The 19795-nt window shown below is 37.7% G+C and overlaps 1 protein-coding gene across 5 annotated transcripts in view; it reads right to left on the minus strand.

Annotated features, from left to right (window-relative positions):
- cfap221 (cilia and flagella associated protein 221) overlaps positions 1 to 19795 on the minus strand; it is a 91697-nt gene that overhangs the window by 51556 nt on the left and 20346 nt on the right. For 3 of the 5 annotated variants that reach the window (XR_008608138.1, XR_008608139.1, XR_008608140.1), the window contains exons 24-26: positions 19342 to 19437; positions 19141 to 19248; positions 18480 to 18570 (exon numbers count right to left, since the gene is read on the minus strand). Coding sequence is in view for 2 of the 5 variants with exons in the window: in XM_055059665.1 (XP_054915640.1) it covers positions 18480 to 18570; positions 19141 to 19248; positions 19342 to 19437 (295 nt within the window). In the remaining 3 variants the exon portion in view is untranslated. Of the gene's footprint in view, positions 1 to 17690; positions 18571 to 19140; positions 19249 to 19341; positions 19438 to 19795 lie in introns of those variants that run through there. The other 2 variants (XM_055059665.1, XM_055059663.1) reach the window with 1 other exon arrangement.

Genomic DNA, 19795 nt, shown 5'->3' on the forward strand with positions numbered 1-19795 from the left:
GTCAGAATAAATAAACTTACAGGATGCAAAACCTAACAAGAAGCATGCAGAAATCAGAAGATCAATGATTTGAGCTGCATGGGCTTTGGAAAGCAGGAAACTTTGTTTAAATTGCAGTGAATCATTACTTTGCTTTGTAAACTCTAAGACTGCACTGCTAATCTAATTTCCTTTACATTAAACAAGTTAAAATGATAAGTGAAGAACAGCCGCTCCATTCTGAAACATCAAGCATACAGTAAACTATTGCTGACCTTTGGTTTAGCGGAGACACAGATACAATAATTTCAATCAATGATAAGTTTGGGCAGGCCAGATCTCAGTCACTCTCCTTAAAATTATATTAGAAAATGATGCAGTTTAACTCAGATTAAATACATTTAACATCTATTTAATTATGTGAGGATTGTAAACAGTAACATCAGTGAAGTGATAGACCAGATATCTGTTAATCGGATCTTAGAAAACACGGAGAACGCTAGAAACAGAAACATGGCTGAGCATGAGCACAGAGAATAAAATGTTTGTTTCTGTCAAAAGTTTCTGTTTTTTATTGTAATATGAAACATGTTGATCTTTTCTGAAACAGGATGCATAAATAAATTCAACAACTGCTGGTAGTACACTGACTATGTGTTGTTATTTTATGCTAACTCATATGAAAAACCAGATCAATGATTTTTAACATCATTGTGATGTTGAGAAATGCATCTTGATTGTTCATCTTTAAAATTCATGTGTGTTTTGTCCTGTGGCTGTCTGAGCTGAAAATGATTAATTTATAAGCACAAGAAGGAACTAAAGGGAAACAATGAAATCTACTGATTCATAAGAGTTTGTGTTTGAACTATTAGAAATTAGACATAATGTTTTTAGAGACAGATCAAAGTTTCATATAGGAGAGTTCTATCGTAATGCCCTATCAATTGCTCTGGATTACTCATCATCAACCAGTTTGGCCCCACATGGTTTCCCATTCACAGGGTTAAATCAGGAATCATGTAGGAGGGCTATGTGCTTTCAGGGTTGCAGCTGGTGTGCCATACGTGCGTCGACTGCAAAATCTGACTGTACACAGAACAACTTGATGGATCTCTCTGGCCTGACAGCAAATCTGACCTACTAGACACAGTTGGCGATGTGTAAAGTTTGTAATGACAATAAATCATGTATAAAAAAGTCAATTCAATCTGCTTTCTTCCACCTTTTGATTTGGTTTCTTCTATCTATTTTTCCAAACAATAGTCTAGAAAATTTCTCCAGTCTTTGCTACACAGAGTTTATTGAGTTTGCAGCAAACATTTTTTAGCTGCCACCATTTGACTCGCGCAAAGGAAGAGAAAAAAACGGGCTTTGCTGGGTCTCTGAAGTGCAAGACAATTTGCAATACTCTTTCCAGCTTGCTAAGGTAATAGCCATGGTAAACAGGTGCAGATTGGTGCGGCCTATTGTTTGCCAAGTGTGAAAGGAGCTGTGAAGGAAGGTATTTAGACAGCTCGATGAGTCATTTTCACATTTGCAAGATGCTGTGATCTGTGTTGGGGGTGAGATGTGTCACATAAGCAGCATGTGGTGAGGAGCGTACATATATCCTGGCTGTCAGAGCTGGCTCTGTCTCAACCATTAATGCACCTATGAGTAAGACAACATTTTCTGTCTTCACACAATGTGTATTGCTACAGCAGAACAGTGATGTTATGCAGATTACTTCAGTTCATTGAGTCATCCTGAGCAGATTTTCTTCAGTCCACTGATCTGTGATAATCAAAACATAAATGTCTTTGTGATATGTCTTGACTTAGCACACTGGCAGTGCTTTGGCTTAACAACACACAAGAGGAATGCCATGTAAAACATTCAACTCCACATAGATGAGAAGAAGACAGAGGACTAAGATTTTCTCACCAATGGTTGCTTTTTCCCCTATTTTAGCTCCAATCTCGAAGGCACAAAAGCCAGAGTAGCAATGACCTTTAGAGTTTAGCAATGGCTAATGGGAATGACATTCATTATGTTGGTATTTCGTAAGATAAAAGGACAAATTGTGATTTGAGCTGGCACAAAATAAAAAGTTTTTTACAATTATATTTCTTCAACTTGTGCCCCACTTTTGTGGAGAATGTACATAAAAGTTCACTAGATGGTCAAAATTACAAATCCATGTACTTACATTTCGTGTGCTGTGAATAATATACCAAGAATAAACCTAAACCAGACCTGTCCTTTGAACTTTTGTTCAACTGTAAAGAATACATTTCACATTAAAAATAGAAAATGGTTTTTAATGACTTTCTGTTTTTTGTTTGCACACTTTTTAGATGCACTGTATATCCAAAAATATCTAAATGTAGCTAAAGGTTTGTAGGGCGAGCAAAGGTTCTTCACCTCCAGTACTTTATCTGGACCAAAATATGATTTCCCTCATATGACATCTGAAATACTGGCACATTTTCTTTAAGCCGCTCAACAGGGACTGCAGAGGTGCTGATCCACAACACAGTCAGCCAAGCAAAGGGCTCTGGTGGACATCAGCAGTTACGGTTCACTGAAGGAGGACAGTGTCATCAGCAAAGAGCAGATACCACCATAATGTCAGCAAACTGGACCGTCTCCATGGCCCAGCTGGTTCCCTGTATGTTCTGAATGCAACAGAAAAGAGGAAAGGGAGCACAAGGTGACTGATGTCCACTGCCTCTACACCAAAAAAAGAAATGCTTGCTCCAGGCGTAAAGATACCAAATAGTTTGCAGAACCAGCACGGCTGGTGCACAACTCTCCCCTAGGATACTCTCAACTGCACAGACAAAGCCTATTCCAGACACAAAAGCACCTGTAGACATGTCCTAATTTTGTGAGCCCTTTGATTAATTGAGGGTAACTCTATAAACTTCAGGTAGGCACAAAGTAAAATATTGCCTCCATCTGCTTTTGTTCACTAACTGCAGTTAGTCTAAGAAATGTTCAAGTAAAATCTGATGATGTATCTCTTGCTGTTTGCTGTGGGAGAAATATGGATGAGAGGAATAAAACTAGTGACATGTTAGAGCAGCCACTGCACACAAATCATTTCAACTGCTCTTAAATACACAGAGGCTATGACACAGAGGCTGAGGCTGAGGCTACAGTTTTATTGGGTGGGAGAAGATGTGTGTGTTTCTGTGTGTGAAAGTGAAACGGTGTGGCTGCAGGAGGGAGAAATCAATATTTCATCTCATCAGGTGTTTATCTGAAGGGCCGTGCAGTAAATGTCATGATGAATGGTTAGAGGTGGGTTGGGAAAATGCACATTACGCTAACAGGTCTGGGCCTTCCTCAAACATGCTTATAAACAGAAATAAAAGGAGGCGGAGACAAGAGGAGAGCACATTCATTCATATGCATGCACACTGAGACATTAGCTCCATTTTCTTGGCCTTTATTGGTTATTTAAAACCTAGCTTACTTGAAATGTAACTGCATGTGACTGCAACCTTCATCTTCATAGTGACAGGTTCCCCACATCAGTGTGCAGTCAGTAACTTTAGGTTCCCTCTGGGGTATAAAAACGAGAACACAAATATGCCGAATATACGAACAGTGGGTAACCCTTGGTAATCCCTCATGTCTGCCACGTCTCCCAGGCAGCTGTGTCGCTCTGTCTTTGTGCTTTTGAGCGCGTGTATCTGTGCGCGTGTGTGTGATCCCAGAGAGATTTGTAAGCCCCGTAGCTCACAGTAAGAGGCGCTAACAGATTACCACTAGCCAGTCATCGAAACATATATACAGGCTAAAGCAAGCTGTTGAGTTCATTTCTTCTCGAGGTAGGGGGATAGTGAGGTTGCACTGGGCAAACCTGGGAGAGTTAAAAATCATTTCCCAATGATTTGTGGGCTATTTTGCCAATAATTTTGAAGGCTAACCCTGTTGAGTTATAAAAAAAAGAAACACTTGATGGGCTGAATCGAAGCCGACTCTAGCCATGCAACGATAATAAACAGCCGGTGTGCAGATGCGTGTGTGTGTGTGCGTGTGTGTTGCAGGGGAACATGGGGAAATGTGGGTGGAAATAAAAATGCCAGAAAGCATGGAGTCGTCTTGACAGGTGCAGCATTTGCAGACAGGTTGGATGTGCTTAAGGCCTAGCTGCCAGCATGCATATGGTTTTACAACATGTAACATTAGGCTGAACATCATATGCAGAGAACAACACGGTGAAAGACACGGAAAAGTGATTAGAATGCATGGAGAACCAGTCAGAATGAATATATAAAGTTAGAATGTTTTGCAATCATGTAGATATGCCATCTTATAGCAGCAGGTTTTAAACAAATCAAAATATTTTTTTGTTGTTTTTTGTGATTAGTTTCTTTCTTGTAACTACTGAGATTGTTTGGACTAAAGCCCAGAGAATCAACCAATCAACTGCCTACGCAATCCCATACTAATTATTTATTTCAGATCACACATAATTATGACATAATGATTTCTCTAGAGATGAAGAAAAATGGTTAAATTGCCACTGCTGTTCAGATACTGCCAAAGAACTGTTTCCGTCTGTTGGATAAATTGTCTGGCATCCGTAAAACATCCACCGGTGTCAAAAGAAACAAACGCTTTTATAGCTCATCATTAAACACAGAAAACTTTAAGGAGAACATTCATCTCTGCCAGCTGATGTAGATGCAGTGGCTTTCAGAAGTGTTAAAGCTGATATAGTCGGAGAAAAAAAACATTCAGGCAGAAAAATCGGCTTTATAGTTGAAGGTTGAGGAGTCAACTATTTGGGGAAAAGCAAACAAAAGTATGTCAAAGGAGTATCAACTTAAAGTAATATGATTCACAGATTTTGGAGATTTATGGATGCCAGCTGTAGCTGCGCTTCCACTGACCATGTAATTTTTTTTCTATAAAATCAGTAGGGAAATTAAATCAATCAATATTACACTGGAAATTCCTGCTTTAGACATTACGTTTAACCAGCACATCCATTATTGCAAAGCAAAACTACATCAACATACAGTAGATGGAAGAAAAATGTGTGAGCAGCTCAAAGTTTGGCTAAGCAAACACATCATTAGCTAAGCTTCCTCCACATGCAGTGGCAGCCAACAAATCCGCCTGCAGTCTGACTACCTTTCAAACCTCTATAGGAGACTTGGAAAAGATTTCATCTAGGAGGGAAAGGAAGTTGAAAAAGTGAATTTGTGAAAGAACTCAAGGCGCAGAGTGTCAGATGGTCTGATTTACTGATTTGCTAAGTAAAGATGCCAACTGTTCCATACAACAAAAAAACACCTGTTAGCAATGTCAAGATAAAAAAAAACATTTTCAAATAGTGATTTTATTTAAGACAAACTCCTATCTGAACAAAATATTATTTCCGCCTGTTAAATAATAAATTAACCATTTATTTTTAAATCAAAGTTCAACCAAGTCTATTAAATCTTTTTCAGGCTCATCTATCAGTTACTAAGTCATTTCCTAGGCTGTTGGGCTCCCATGAAGGATATCATCCACAGTTGGAGAAAACAAGGGAGAGGAATGACTAGGAATGTTTCGCCTCTGTTAAGGTCTGTGTTTGTGATTTAGCTATAGGAAAGAAACTAGGCAAAAATAGCAAAAGAGATTAAAGAATAGTTCAAAGAAGCAAAAACAAGACATCCATCTCACATTCGCCGAAAGCCATCTTGTGCATTGACTAGATGAAAGTGGACGTTTTTTGAAAAGTTGATCTTCCTCCTGAAACATCTGGTGTGAAGCTAACAACATTTCAGAAAAATACTGAAGACAAATCATAGTAGAGGGGATGTAATGGTTTAGAACATAAATTACTCAAGAATTGATGTTACCTCTTTTCTATAGCGGTTGACAGACAATCAGTTTAAAGATGTTATGCTCAACTGCACTTAATGTAAGAAAGAGTGGGTTGAAATTCCTCCACTCAACAGTTCCTGAGTTTTTGCTTCCAAGAGTACAACCACTTATTAGGTTTAAACGACTATTATTCACATACGGCCAACAAACTGATGAAAAGAGATGAAAAGTTTTTTTTAATAACCACTTAAGGTTTCCTGGGTATGTGCTTGATGGTGCTGTAAAGTTCCCAACTGAGAATTGTGTGAACGTGTGAAAATCCTTCCTGGAGCGACCTGAGGAGCATGTTAACATGGCCGCGCTAATAGGGATGGAAAGAGAAGTTGAAGCTGATGATGTCTTTGCTCTTTCACTTCCACCATCTTGTCAGATCTCTGTGAGATTCACCGTGACGGAAAAATATCAGATGTTATACATGACTTTTTTCCTCACAAAAAGAAATAAAGGAATCTTCTTCTTACAAGATAGAACACCACGACTGAAACTGAACTCATACATTGACACTAAAAGAATGCACTGATCCATTTTTTCCGTGTTTCTCTTCTTGTGACGCCTTCACAGATCCCACCATGGTGTCTTTCCTGACCTTTTCTTCACCACCTTCTCCTGCTGCACTCGCTGCATACATGCTGATGCTAATACAACGTTAAGCGTGTTCCCCTGACAACACTGTGCTTCCCATCAACACCTGACTACCCAGATTAGGTGATAGTGAAATCGAGTGCCGGGCTTAAACCTAGTTGGAGGGCAGTTTGGCTCATTTGTAGCTGCGCAACGCCCGCCCAAGGCAGCAGAGACAGGATCCCTTGAGAAACGATCGGCATCTCTTTGTATTAATCAGAGAAAAAGAAAAACAAGGTGGAATGGGTTGAGAGCTAATAAAAGAATGAGAGCTTGAAATGTCAATGGTGGATCTGTAATAGCAGCATAATTGCGAAAGTACCTGTGCCATTTTAAGCTAAGTGCCATTTCTTACAATTGTTCAGCTTACGTAAGACATGAACGTTGCAACATTGGACTCTTAAACCGAAGCAGAACAGAGTTTTTGAGGATTGTTTGGATTTTTTGGAATGGAATTATGTCGGGTAGTTATGAGCAGTTACTATCTTACCTGCAGCAAATACTTATTTTAACGTATTTGTTTTGGATAAGTACAGTTAATTATAAAAATACATATTATAAAAGTAAAATGAATCATTAGCAATCTTAGTCTTCTACCTAGCAACAGCTAAAACATTGCACATTTTGTGACTATGAAGAGAAGAAAACTGACCAGCAATGGTTAAGAACATTGGCACAAAATGGTTTGTTTACACACTGAAAGGAGAAAAGAGGGAAGAGGGTACGACCTGGATAAAATGATGACCTGTATCTTTGTGTAAACCATAATAATCAACAAACAAGTCAACAAAAGATATGGCTGGTAACATACTATATTTTATTCTCTAAACATGAAAACCACTCTGTTTCTATCCACACTTCAAATATTTGGAGTATTCTCCTTGAAGCAAAAAAAATAAATAAAAAATCCATTAATTTGTGCTTTACGGTGTAATTTTCTGTTTTCAAAAGCTTTTTTCTCCAGCCATGATATATGTAACATTAATGGCTCCATTAGCCTGTGTAAGTGACAGGATGCTGCCACCGGTCACATTAATGTTAACGTTCCACACAGATCATTTCAGATGTGCCTGTGAAAGTGAAAGCGGGATAGCGCTTCGGCGTGCATGTCATATTTGCTGTTTGTATTCGACTGAACAGTAAATCAAGAGAGGTGCTCATTGCTCCCCACAACAACATGCCATAGCGCCACGGCAAATCAGATTTGCGTGCCAACTGTGCAGTGACTGCATAAAACAAAGCGAAGCCTTGGTGAATAGTGTTTCATATGCATGCATGAACTCTGACATCTATTATCAGCTTGACAAAATGCGATTTTTATTTTATTTTTTTCCCGCTATGTTGGAGTTTTTCTTGTTTTTCTTGTGAAAACAAGCATAACAAATAATTGCTCTCGGTAAAAGCACGGAGGATTAAAGTTTAAACGCTGCTGTTATTTATTCATTCGGGATTCCTCTGAACAGCTGATAAGAAGCCAAATTAACCCATTGCTGCTGCGTGAGCCTGACGTCTAATGTGGTTGCAGCAGTTTAAAGTGCTGCCCCACTGAAACCGATGCACAGACACAACAAACACACACAGAAGAGGTGAACAAAGCTTTAGAATGAAGAAATCCTCCACTGCAGCAGAACAATCTCCAACTACTACTGAGAAATTTGTGACTTTCTGGTGGGTTTGGCGTAAAACAAAGTGAGAGGATAAGGGAAAGTCTCCAGTGAGGAAGGAAGAAAGACGTCAGAAAGTCTTTGACATAATAAATATGTTAGAATCTTCTTATTTTATTCAAAAGCAATCAAAATTGAAACAGAAACTTTGATAGAATTTCTTTGTTATATATATATCTTTGAACTTTAAGCCTTTTTTTCTTCTTTTTTATTTTGACCTTGAATACAATTAATTTAGTAGATGATTTATTCTTTGTGGCTCTTCGTTTTGTTCCCTACATGAATTCATTCCCTGCATAATTGCTGAAATCTTTGAGGTATTCCGTTGCCTTTTTCTCATAATTTCTGTCACTCCACTAGTTCATTATCTTCCTTAATTATGAAGCATTTTAAAGCTGTCTTATCGAGAGCTTTAGATAAGGTCATTATCTATATTTTATCATGCAGACAGGGAAAGCTTTTGTGGACTCTCTGCAGTTCAGACATATTGTGTTTGCCCTCCATGATAGGCACAAGAGAGGGCAGGCAGTATTTAAATGTCCAGTCCAGGTCGTCTGATGATATGTTAAGGTGATATTTCAGAGGCATAATTGCCGATGCTGCATAAAAAAGCATGGTGGGAGTGTAAGCTCAGTTCTGCAGTATATTATTTGTCTGAAATGCGTCTGATTTATGCCAGAGATCTATAAAAACTGAATGATTTCTGTGTGAATAATTAGCTTTTGCAGGTCAGTGGAGCTGACTTGTTGCAAACATTTTTTCCAAAAGCTTGAAAACACAACATCTTACAGTTACTAACACTCTAGTTATACTACAATGTAACTGTTGTATGTTGTTATAGCTCATGAAGCACATCATTAAGTAATTAAAGTCCTGTCATTGTTCTTTTATAGATCTGACACACAATGGCCCAATATCTACATCATTTAGTCTCTTTCTATGCTATTCAAATGCTCTATAATTATGACGGTACTCTTCTTTTGCCTAATCTTAAAACTAATAATCTTAAAACTAATAATTCAACTAATAATCTGTGTGGAGATAACCGATAACTGAATTGTTTTCTATACGTTAGTGGTCTTATTGTGACACTATATCTATTCACAGACAGGTTGTATTTTCAAGGCTATAGTGGGTGTGATTACGTCTGTTTTGGCATTAGCTGAGGATAGCCACCAAGCTAAGTGGAGACTATGACATAAATAAGCTGCCACTACTCATAAAATGTTAAAATTACTGCAAAAATATGCCGATTCTAAGCTTACAATGCTGGTTTGTAACTCTTGCTCATATCACCCCAGGTTTTATATTGCTTTGGGTCCTTCCAGTAAACTCTAGTCTCAGTTCAAAATCCTCTTTTCTTACCTGCAAACATTCAGGCTTCAGCTAACAACAGTAAATTATTTTAAAAAAAGCAATAAATAAGACTTTACAGATACTAAAACATAAGGAGCACAGCTCGAGAGCAATGCATCGCCGCAAGTTTAGAACAATAAAAGACCAATTAGTCGCTTTCTCAGGGAGAACTGATACTCTTTTCATTCAGTGTTGACAGTCATACAATTACACAGTTGGACGGTATCATAATTTATGTTCTCATTCACCCTAATTTGTGGCAGATTTGAAAGCTGGAACACTTTGCCATTGTTGCTGAAACTCACAGCGAGGAATGTTAATTGAAATACTTTGCCAGGCTTGCTAACCGTAGAGTCAATTTCAGAAATATGAGATTTGGAGGCAGTAAAGTTCTGATCACAGCAAATTTCACAAGACGGTAGAGTGCACAGGTCACACATTTTCAACCGCTGTAGTTATCTTTTGAAGGAATGCAGATTCAAAACACACAGAGATGTATGACTTGCCCAGAATGGCCCCATGCTTTGAAGGAATCATGAATCTGGCAGCAGATTGGTTGAAAAATATCAGATAGAAAAAAGAGGTAGGTAGTGAGGGGAAAATGAAAGACGGAAAATCATCATTTCAGCACCAGCGGTACTACCAAGATGCCTGAGCTGACAGGGATTTATTTCCATATAATTTTAAGGTTCAGTGATTGCAGTCTTTTTTTGGAAAATGTGTTCTGCACATTGAAAATTACCATTTCAAGACATTAATGAAGGTGTCCTGCAACTTCCAGTGACATTTACTATATTTTCCATGTCTCTGCAATGTTAATTTTAACAATAAAATTTTATTTTATCTTCATTGTAGTGTCTTGACTAAAATTACCCAATATTTTTCAATAAATAGTGCAAGAACCAGAGATTTCAAGTTATTATTTACAATGATTTCAAAAGAGAAAAAATTCTTCAGATTAAAGTGGAAAGAAATCCTGGATTTTCTGATTTTTTTTTTTGCTTTTTGTGAATGAAATGCTTGAAAAAATGTTGAAAAAAATGGAAAAGCATAGATGAATTAGTCCAAGATGGTCACGAAAGAACCCAGAGCAACACCTAATGCACTGCAGGGTTTTGACATTTTTAAAGTCTGGACTTTAATCCAACCCAATCAAAGAATGGTGGAGTTGGTTATCATGCAGGAACTGACTTAACCACTTATATACTTTGGGCCATGCAGCGTGGAGGGGGCACAAATGTTCTACTAAAGCAATTTCTTTATCAGAACAAAAAGCTAAAGCATCTTTAAATGAGTCTCATGTCTGCAACCCTAATTATACGAGGGAAGACAGACCAAAGGATGAATCAGGCTTCATTATTGTAAACTCTGGAGGTGTTTAATTGAAAGGTATTAAAAGAATCCCAGTATCTGTGTGGCAGTAATAAGTAGGTACACAGTGCTAAATAATTATGTGCAGTGAATTGTTATAGAAGCTAGAATGCTAAAGAGACTGAAATAAACAAGCATGCTCAAATTGTAGGAACATCACAAAGTGAGCAGATTTACTCTCAGCTTTGAGTAATTTATGCTAAAATTCAGAGTTATTCTATTGTACAGCTGACTTTGAAGCTGACAAAGAGCCAATTGTCTAAAATGTCTCCTCCTTTTGTTGTCTTGTGTTCTCATCTTGACCCAGTCGCCTCTGAAAACAAGCCTCAATTGTCATACAATAACACTGTATGCAAGCAAATCAAAAGACAATAAAACCAAGTCTTCAAAAAAATTGAGTGAGCACTTGCAGAGTTGCAAACACTCCCTGGAAAAAACATTGGGTACAATGGAGTATTTCTCTCTCAGTAATTGGACAGATACATGGGAAACTTTGAAGCTTACCTCGGAGTGTTTCTGCTGCGGTTACTAAGCTAATTAGTGGTAAACAAGCAGATGGTAACTACTTCTCTGATTCTCCTAAGTTGTTTTAGGTCAGTCTAAAGATGCAGCTTTCAGAGTTTGGGATGAATTCAGAATAGTTTTCTCATCAGAGCAAAGAAGCAATGTGAGTCCAATAGATTCTGTAAAAGCTCCAAAAATCTCAGGACTACTTAGAGTTTCTATTTATCTGACAATGGAAGTGATATTATGTCTCTTTTTCTGTCCTCTTGGACTTTGGACAGGATTAACCCGGTCAGTATTCCAGGTACTGTTCCGTGAACGATTGGTTCAGGAGTGCAACAAAGCTAATTATAACATTTATCAAAATGTAACTTAAACCCAGGGATGACATTCTACAACAGTATTATCTGCTTGCTTTTGGGTAATATGGTGAAATTTCACAATATTTCTAAGTAGAAGTTTAAAGCAAGGAGACAAACAGAAGAATCCTTCCTGTCCAATCTGACAAATCGTCAACTTTAAGAACAATAGTCAAACATTTCTAGATGTGCAAAACTGAAAGACATACATAAACATTTCTTTACAGTGTTTTATCCCACACATTGAGATTTTTGTCTTAGTCCAAGTTTGCTGTCTTCGATTAACTAATAACATCCGCTGAGACTTTGTTTTAGCGTTGTAGTTTGGCCACCATCCAACAGACGGCGCTGCTGGTCATTTTTAATCAGAGCCAGATACCGTTTTAAAGATGGTGGTGTATTTAATATAGCTAACACAAAGTAAAGTTCAAATTGAATGTGTTTTTCTTTTTGTAATTCAGCATATTTTGAAAAATTTTGTCTTTTGCAATTAATTGTTCGTCGATTGCTAAGATCAATCAACTTTAGTTTGGCTCATTAATGAATAACTTGCATCTCTAATGGATACAAAAACAACAAGGAACATATATCATGTCTTAAATAGAAGTCTTGTTATATTTTAAGGCACTTAAAGTTTGTCTGATTTTTAAAAATTGAGACAAAACAAATCTATCTTTATATGAAGGATGTATATGGTGGATATTTCAGTCTCCCTAGAAAAACTGTTACTTAGAATAAAGCTTTAAAAATAAATGTCTCACTTTTGGGTACAAGGGACTCAGCCAGTGACTATTGTCAAACTTTATTAGGACTACTTCCACCTCCAAGTATAAAGAAGTGTCATGTCTGATGCATCACAGCTGCTGAACCAAAGAAAATCTTGTGTCTATCTCTGAAAAAGTGCCAGCAACAATAAAACCGCAAATGTGTCGTCACACTTCACCTGACATGTCTAATTTTGTCCATTTAACTTTCAAATGTTCGCCATACTCCGACTAGGCTCCATGTTTTGCAGTTATGTATTAAACTCTAAAAAGGTAAAGTCCCAGATGAGCTCAGAAGCAGCAGCGTGTTGTCCAGCTCCAGTATACAAAAAGCATAAATTGGGGCTTAAAATGCCATTTTGGTGAAGATCAGCAGCTGCAGATGGTTTATTGAATATTTTCTTATCTTTATCTATGAGAAAAAAATATAATAAGAGCTCAGATGTTGAAGCTGCACTGAAATATACCCTGAGAATCACTGTCGAACCATGACATCCAGTGTTACAGTCTTGAAATCTGCTGCTTTTGAAACCCTCCACTTTTTTTTCATCCATAAATACCAAATCCGAGGAAAAGCCTACCGACTTGTCCGGACAAAGAGAAAAAGGATGGATTTGATTTGCCATTTGTTTCCTCCACGCCCACCAAAAAATAAACATTTGTATTTTGGTTTGTGGAGATATCAGGGGGATTCATGCAGCCCCCCGTTTGTGTCGGTGGCCTATTTAATGCTACACTGCACACCCCTCAAAAAGGTGGAATAAACGCATGGCTCTTCATGTAGAAAGCCATATTGCAGGCTATCAAATAGTGAGGCGTACCAGATTTAGATTCCTGGATGGGCCAAGATGTCGATTTGAGTCATATTTCTGCTCTGACATTCCTGAAATTAGATCCACTGAGAGAGCGCAATGGGTATTTTCTTCTTTTTATTTTTTATAGGAAAGGGGCCCAAGACTCTGTTCCTCCAATCAGGGCAGAGCAGTTTTAGGTATTTTGTTGTCTTTTTCATAAGACGGACGGACAGATTTGGGTTTCTTCTGCAGTAGTGAAGACACTGCTTTGTTCTGTCTTGGTGAAGAACAAACTGAGCTTAAAGGGCAAATTTCTCAAATTGAGATGCTTCATCAACAATCAAAACTCCCATTTTTACTGCCTGACATTAAATCACAAATTTCTTGTTTCTGAATAGTTGAGATTAACAAAATCATTTATATTTAATAAATGGTAGAAGAACTATTGAGAAAATGTTCATTATTTGGTAGAATAATTAGCCATATTTTTAGTTGAAATGCTCTTCTCAGGTTTTCAATCTTTCCATTTTACCTCCAAATGTATCAAATGTCATTTTGACCAGCATTTAAATATCTGTTTCTATCATTCATGGAAACATATTTCTTTGGTAAGCCATAATCTAACTTTGTATGCTGCTTTTAGAGCTTCTTCCTCTCTGAGCGCTCCTTCAGTCCATTAAAACATGTTTCACTCATCTTTTGCTTTTGTTGATTTAAATGTCTCACATCAAATAAATCCCTGGATTGTTGAATATTTCCATCATATTTTCTTTCATATAATTTCTTATACAGATTAATGCAACCTCTTAAAAATATGGAAACTGTATCTAATGTAGATCCACGATTCTGTGAGATAGGACTATAAATGCATGCACATACTTGTCTGTGATTATCTCAAAAGTTGTGAATCAGAAGCCATGACATAATTATCTGGGTTTTCCCAAGTTCTAGGAATATTAATCTAAGCTCTTAATCTTCTGGCATTTGAACACAAAGCGTTTAGTCTGATCTACTGTCAAACTACATCTTTTTCTCCAGTGCATGTAAATATCTGTTTTCAGCCTATATTCCACAACATCAATGCTGCAATATTTCTAAAAAGCTCCAAGCTGGGGTTTTTTTTACCTTCTGATACCAGCTGTCATTTTTTAAGGCAGCAGATTGAATCCATCACAAGCTCAGCAAAGCCCCTCTCAGAGAGGATTCCAGGGATTTTCTATTGCTTCCAGCTACATGAACGGGTTTGCAGTACACCGACATTCAGCACAGAAACCAGGAGAGTGGGAGTGAAGGTTATAAAGTGAAATTTTTCTATTGTTATGGTGAAGAATGTGCTCTAATCAAGACAGAACTGGAGAAGCACAAAACACTGCAAATGCTAATGGTAATTAATGTCAATTACTGCATCTGAGAAGGTATGCAGCAGTAAAGTCCGTGATTGTAGAATAAAATAATCAAGAAATAAATAAATGACTGACATTTAAAGCGAAGGTAATTATTGGCAACACTCAACCTCATGTTTGCTTTTCCCCCCAAGTGAATGAAAGAAAACACAGGCCTTTGCAAAGAGTCACTCAGAAGCAACTTAACAATTTTCACAGCGAACGGAGAAAAAGCGCTATAAGAAGTTTGACATTTTGAAATAAAAACAGCTTTTCACACGACACAGACAAAATGTGCCAGAGCGGAAGAGGAAACTTGTTAAACCGATGCCACACTATCTTTCAAAGTCAAAATTTTCTTATTCTGGTTCTTAATCTGTTATCAGAGACAAGAGAGTCATTCAGAAAAACAGTAAGGAGTTTTAACACCTAACAGTTTGTCTCAAATGGGCTGAAGCTTGAGATGGCTGTCACTTTCTTACAGTCTGAACGGTTTATTTAAGCAAATGCACTGGATACAATGCATTTAATGGAAAAGCAACATGAAACGTTTGGACATATGACCCAGAGAAAATGCAGGAAACACCAATTTTTGTATAAGTTTGCCATTTTTAATAAGTTAGCAGCTAACTACAAGTGAATTTGTTTTCTTTCTATATTATTCCATCCTCTATCCAAGGCACTAAAAGGAAACCAGATGCACAGCATGATGCGCCCACCACCATGCTTCATTTGCTAGCACAGTGTTCTTAAGTTTGAAAGCATCATCTTGAATCCTCTAAACATAATTCATACCAAACCCTCTTTATTCTTCTTGACAAACAGGAATGGCCAGCTGTAGTCAGAAATCTCAACACCAAAAAGGTTCAACAGAAGATTCAGGTTAATGTATTTAAGAAAGTACAATTTAAATGCGGACTCAATTTCAACTTGTACGTCCAAATTTTGTTAAAAATTGTTGAAATTGCCAGGAAAGTTCTTCAAAGAAGAGTCCAAATAAATTCAAAAACCCCTAAAATAATATGTTATTCTAATAAGTTGAAATATTACAAGATTTTTATTCACTACAGGATTATAAAGCCAGTTTTCTTACATCAAGTGTTGATTTAAATGTACTGAACTTCCAGTAAGTTAAAGTCCCTTTCAGTCATTTTGCTTGCTTAACGGTTCAAGGCCTTTGAAAATCGCCGCCAACAAAGACAAAGAAGCAAAAAAACTTCATGTACACAGGAGCCAGTCAGTGAAGATTTCATGGCTTTCATAGGGAAGATTATTGTTATGAATGAGGAAGAGTTGATGTGATATCAACAAGCTTTTTTATGTTTTATTTCTGACTGGTGAGCATTATGTTTTAAGTCTCAGCTTCAGCTGAAAGCACAGACGTGAATAAAGTAATTTCATCTCAGAGTTACGTAAAGGAATCTTTAAAGGACTTTTAATCTTATCAGTACATTCAAACAGCCTTGAGAGCTAAAGAATTATGTCTGAGATTAAATCGATTTAGCTTCCTAAAGTCTTTCAGCATTAGACTTCGCTCAGAGTTGAACCAAACACAATTCAACCTTTATTTGGCTGATGTGAATAGAGAAGTGTCGGACAATAGTTTAGCAAAATGAGACAAAAACAGCTTTTTGGATTGAGGAAGGACGATCAAGAGACAGCAGGTAGCAGAAGAGATTTATCGATGATTTATACCCGGGGATCCCAACAGTGATCGATGAAGTGAAGATGCAGCAGCAGAAGGAGATTCTGAGCAAAAATCTAAAAGGTGCTGCATGCATTAGCATTCAGGATGAAACCAGCACCTGGTGCAACACGTATCAATGGGGCATTAGAGAGTGGGACAACAATGAGATAATAAATGCTAAAAAACACAGCAGACACAAGCAACAGATCAGTGTGACAAACGAGAAAAAGCACAAGAAATTTATAGGAGTCAAATCAGTGATTATCTGTTTGGTTTGTCAGAATGTCCTACAATGGAGCATTAGAGTCAATTAAAAATGTGTCCAGGGAGGAATACATTTCCTGGAAGAAGTTCAGACAGTTCTCAATTAATTTCATATATTTACAAGAATCAGTTACAATATGCTGCTTACTTTGAGTTTGAAAAAGCCTCACAACGCTTTTTACGTTCCCGCTGACTAGACCAATCAAAATGCTCAAAAATGGGTGGGAATCTTTTTTTCCTCTTACCGTTATTGGATTGTATGTACTTTGTCATTTAGATAAGAAAAAAGAAAGCACAGCAAATGATCAGAGGATATTGCTGCTTTATAAGCAATATCCTCTGACTGGAGAGCAGCGTTTTAATGCTCTCCAGACATTAAAACACTGATTGAAAAAAAAAAAAATTAAAAGAATGAATAAATATATTGAACGAAATACAGGCCAATGCTTTGAGAAATCCTATTAGAGGCTGCAAACCCTTATTGGGACAGAAGTTCACCTTCCAATAAGTACAAACCTCCTGCTCGAGCTTTAATGGAATAGTTTAGAAGAAATCTGCTTTAATCTGAATTATTATGTTTAATCTGTGTTCACAGATTATATCTGTCTGTAACAGCATTATCTAAAAGAACGGTATCAGTACAGTAATTGCAAAAGAAAGGTGGTTCTAAAAAGCATCGACTCATAGGAGCTAAATTTCACTGCACACCACACTTTTCAGATATTTTAAAATAAAATAAATTGTTGTAACATTTATTTCACAACAATAAATGTTGTAAAATACAACAACAAAAACCCAACAGATTCAAGTGGTATGGATATTTTTCCAATATTCATGCTTAACTTACTTGCTGTATTTTAGTTTTCAGCCAGTAAAGAAGCAAAAATACATTTTGTGATATTTGTTAATAAGAAAATAAAATATTTTCCTTTGAATCCAAAAAAAGCATCTAAAGTGACACAATCTACTGTCATCTTAATGTAATCTGAAGCACACAGCTGCATGATTCTGCATTTCTGTTGGATTCAACCTCATGTCTAAATAATGTGACCTTTTTTGTGGCTTTGTGTGCTTCTCTACAAGGGAGAACAAACAGGCAATTCAGTGTTACTTTATTTCTTTACAGTGAGTGTACACACATTCACTGATAGGCAAACAGAAGCAGCTAAATCTGAGTCATAGACCTGGAGCTCCCTCTATGGGCGACAGGTGGCACATGCGCCCTGCTGGACTGCATCCCAGTGACTTCACAGCTTGTCAGCTCTTCTGATAATTAAATCCTGACCTCAGCTGTTTCCTTTTTTTCCCCTTACAGTCGCATAAGTGTGAATGTAGAACTGATGTCTCTAATTAACGTTGGAATAATACCCGGTCCCTGGATGGCTGCAAATCAACGGGGCTTTAGGGCAAATTAAAAGCTGAATTTTCGCAAAAAATACAGCAAAAAATAATAATAATCTCAATTGCTACTCACTGTCAGACCAAAAGAAATTGTGAACGTTTTTTAATTCAGATTACGTCATAAATAGCTCTGTCAAAATGAAGCTGTTAAGAGCTGATGTTGGAACATTCTGCGTCTGTGCCTTTGCTGGATCAAGTAGGCTGGATCTAGCCTTTCTGAGAGCTCAGAAGGGTGGCTTATGGGCAATTCTGAGTGGGCAGGAAGAAGCCTTACAGGTGGGCGCCAAAGTAACTGGGTTTCATTTTACAGAAGTGGCAAAAACAGACAAATGAGTGTCTTTCACGAGGCTGAGTAGGATGGCTGCTGAATAATGTTCCTCCGGAGGAAAGCAGTAGTGTTTATTCCTGAAGATGATGTGTGTGTGTGCTTGTGTGTGTGTGTGTGCAGCGCCTTTTTGCCTATTCAAACTCCTCTTCTTTGAGGTCTTCCAGCCTGGCCATCAGTCTTGTTTGCGTCTGGTAGATGTCAGATGTGTAGATCACCTCCAGCCTGTAACGGAGCAGCTTCACGTCAATATTAGGGAAGGAGAGGTAGCTCAAAACACTTCAAAACAGTAAACATCCCACGTTTCTACAAAGACGACCTTTTTTTCCTCAGCTGCAATTTCAAATTGAAAATAAAAATGTTTTATCACATCTATCATTTCAATCTCAGACGTTCCAAAGATGAACAATGTTTCCTATTTGATAAGATTGAGACGGACATTTAACAACATGAACCTATGAACAAGATGTCAGAGGAAGACAGAGGCAGAGCGGATTCGCCACAGGATGAAATTCAAAGAAAAGGTCTGCTTCACTGTTTAGACAGCAGCTAAAGACCTCTGCATTTCATCCAATGAGATGCAGCTGCCAGGAAGCACTTGTCGAAAGAAAGTCCAGCTACATCATGTGCTCATTCGTTAACTTTATGCTTTGTTTATGCAGAATGCTTCCCCTCCTAAAACCAAACATGTTTTTCTTTTTTTTATTTCAACTGTTTTTATTGCCTTGAAAAAAGTGTTTCCTTCTGTATGTGAGTTTGTCGACCCTGCTGGAACGAATCCAACTTTGAACTGACCTGGGTATTGTCTCCATGGTGAGGTTGCTTTTCGAGACGGTAGGTTTCCTCAATGAGAACTCTGCTCTGATCATCTCTGGCGTCAGCTGGATTTCCTGATCTTCACACCTGCACCACAGTCTCACATGAATGACATCATGGGTGGAGGGGAGGTTTACCTGGAGGCGGTGTGGTGTGTAAACATTGATGTGAGGGGCTTACGAGGACTCTGTTAGTTGCAGATGATAATCATCGGGGAGGCCAGGGAGAAGAGGAGGAGCAGAGAGAGGAAGGATGTCTGTGTCATAGTCGATGGACCTGCAGGAGAAACATGGAAGTAGAAAATAATCCTAAGAAAATGGATGTCTAAAATCTCTCTCTGTACAAAAGCTGTAGGATTTGCTGTTTTGTCTGGAGTCTATGCAACACAAAGAACAGGGTTTCTGCAGGTTTCACTCACTCAAATTTCAAAACTTTTTAAGACCATTAAAAATTAAATTTAAGACCTCTAAGGAGACAAATGCACAAAAGAAAATTGTAATTTTAGTGACATGGATTTAAGACTTTTTTCAGAATGGATGTGCAAGTTAACAACATCCAGAACCTTCTTTTTTTCCTAATCAGCACTGAACTCTTCAACCTAAAGCAAGAGGCTCCATCATGCTGGATGAACTGT

Source organism: Poeciliopsis prolifica, unplaced genomic scaffold (genome assembly GCF_027474105.1).
Source record: "Poeciliopsis prolifica strain line A6 unplaced genomic scaffold, Auburn_PproV2 SCAFFOLD055, whole genome shotgun sequence".
NCBI classification, from domain to species: Eukaryota; Metazoa; Chordata; class Actinopteri; order Cyprinodontiformes; family Poeciliidae; genus Poeciliopsis; species Poeciliopsis prolifica.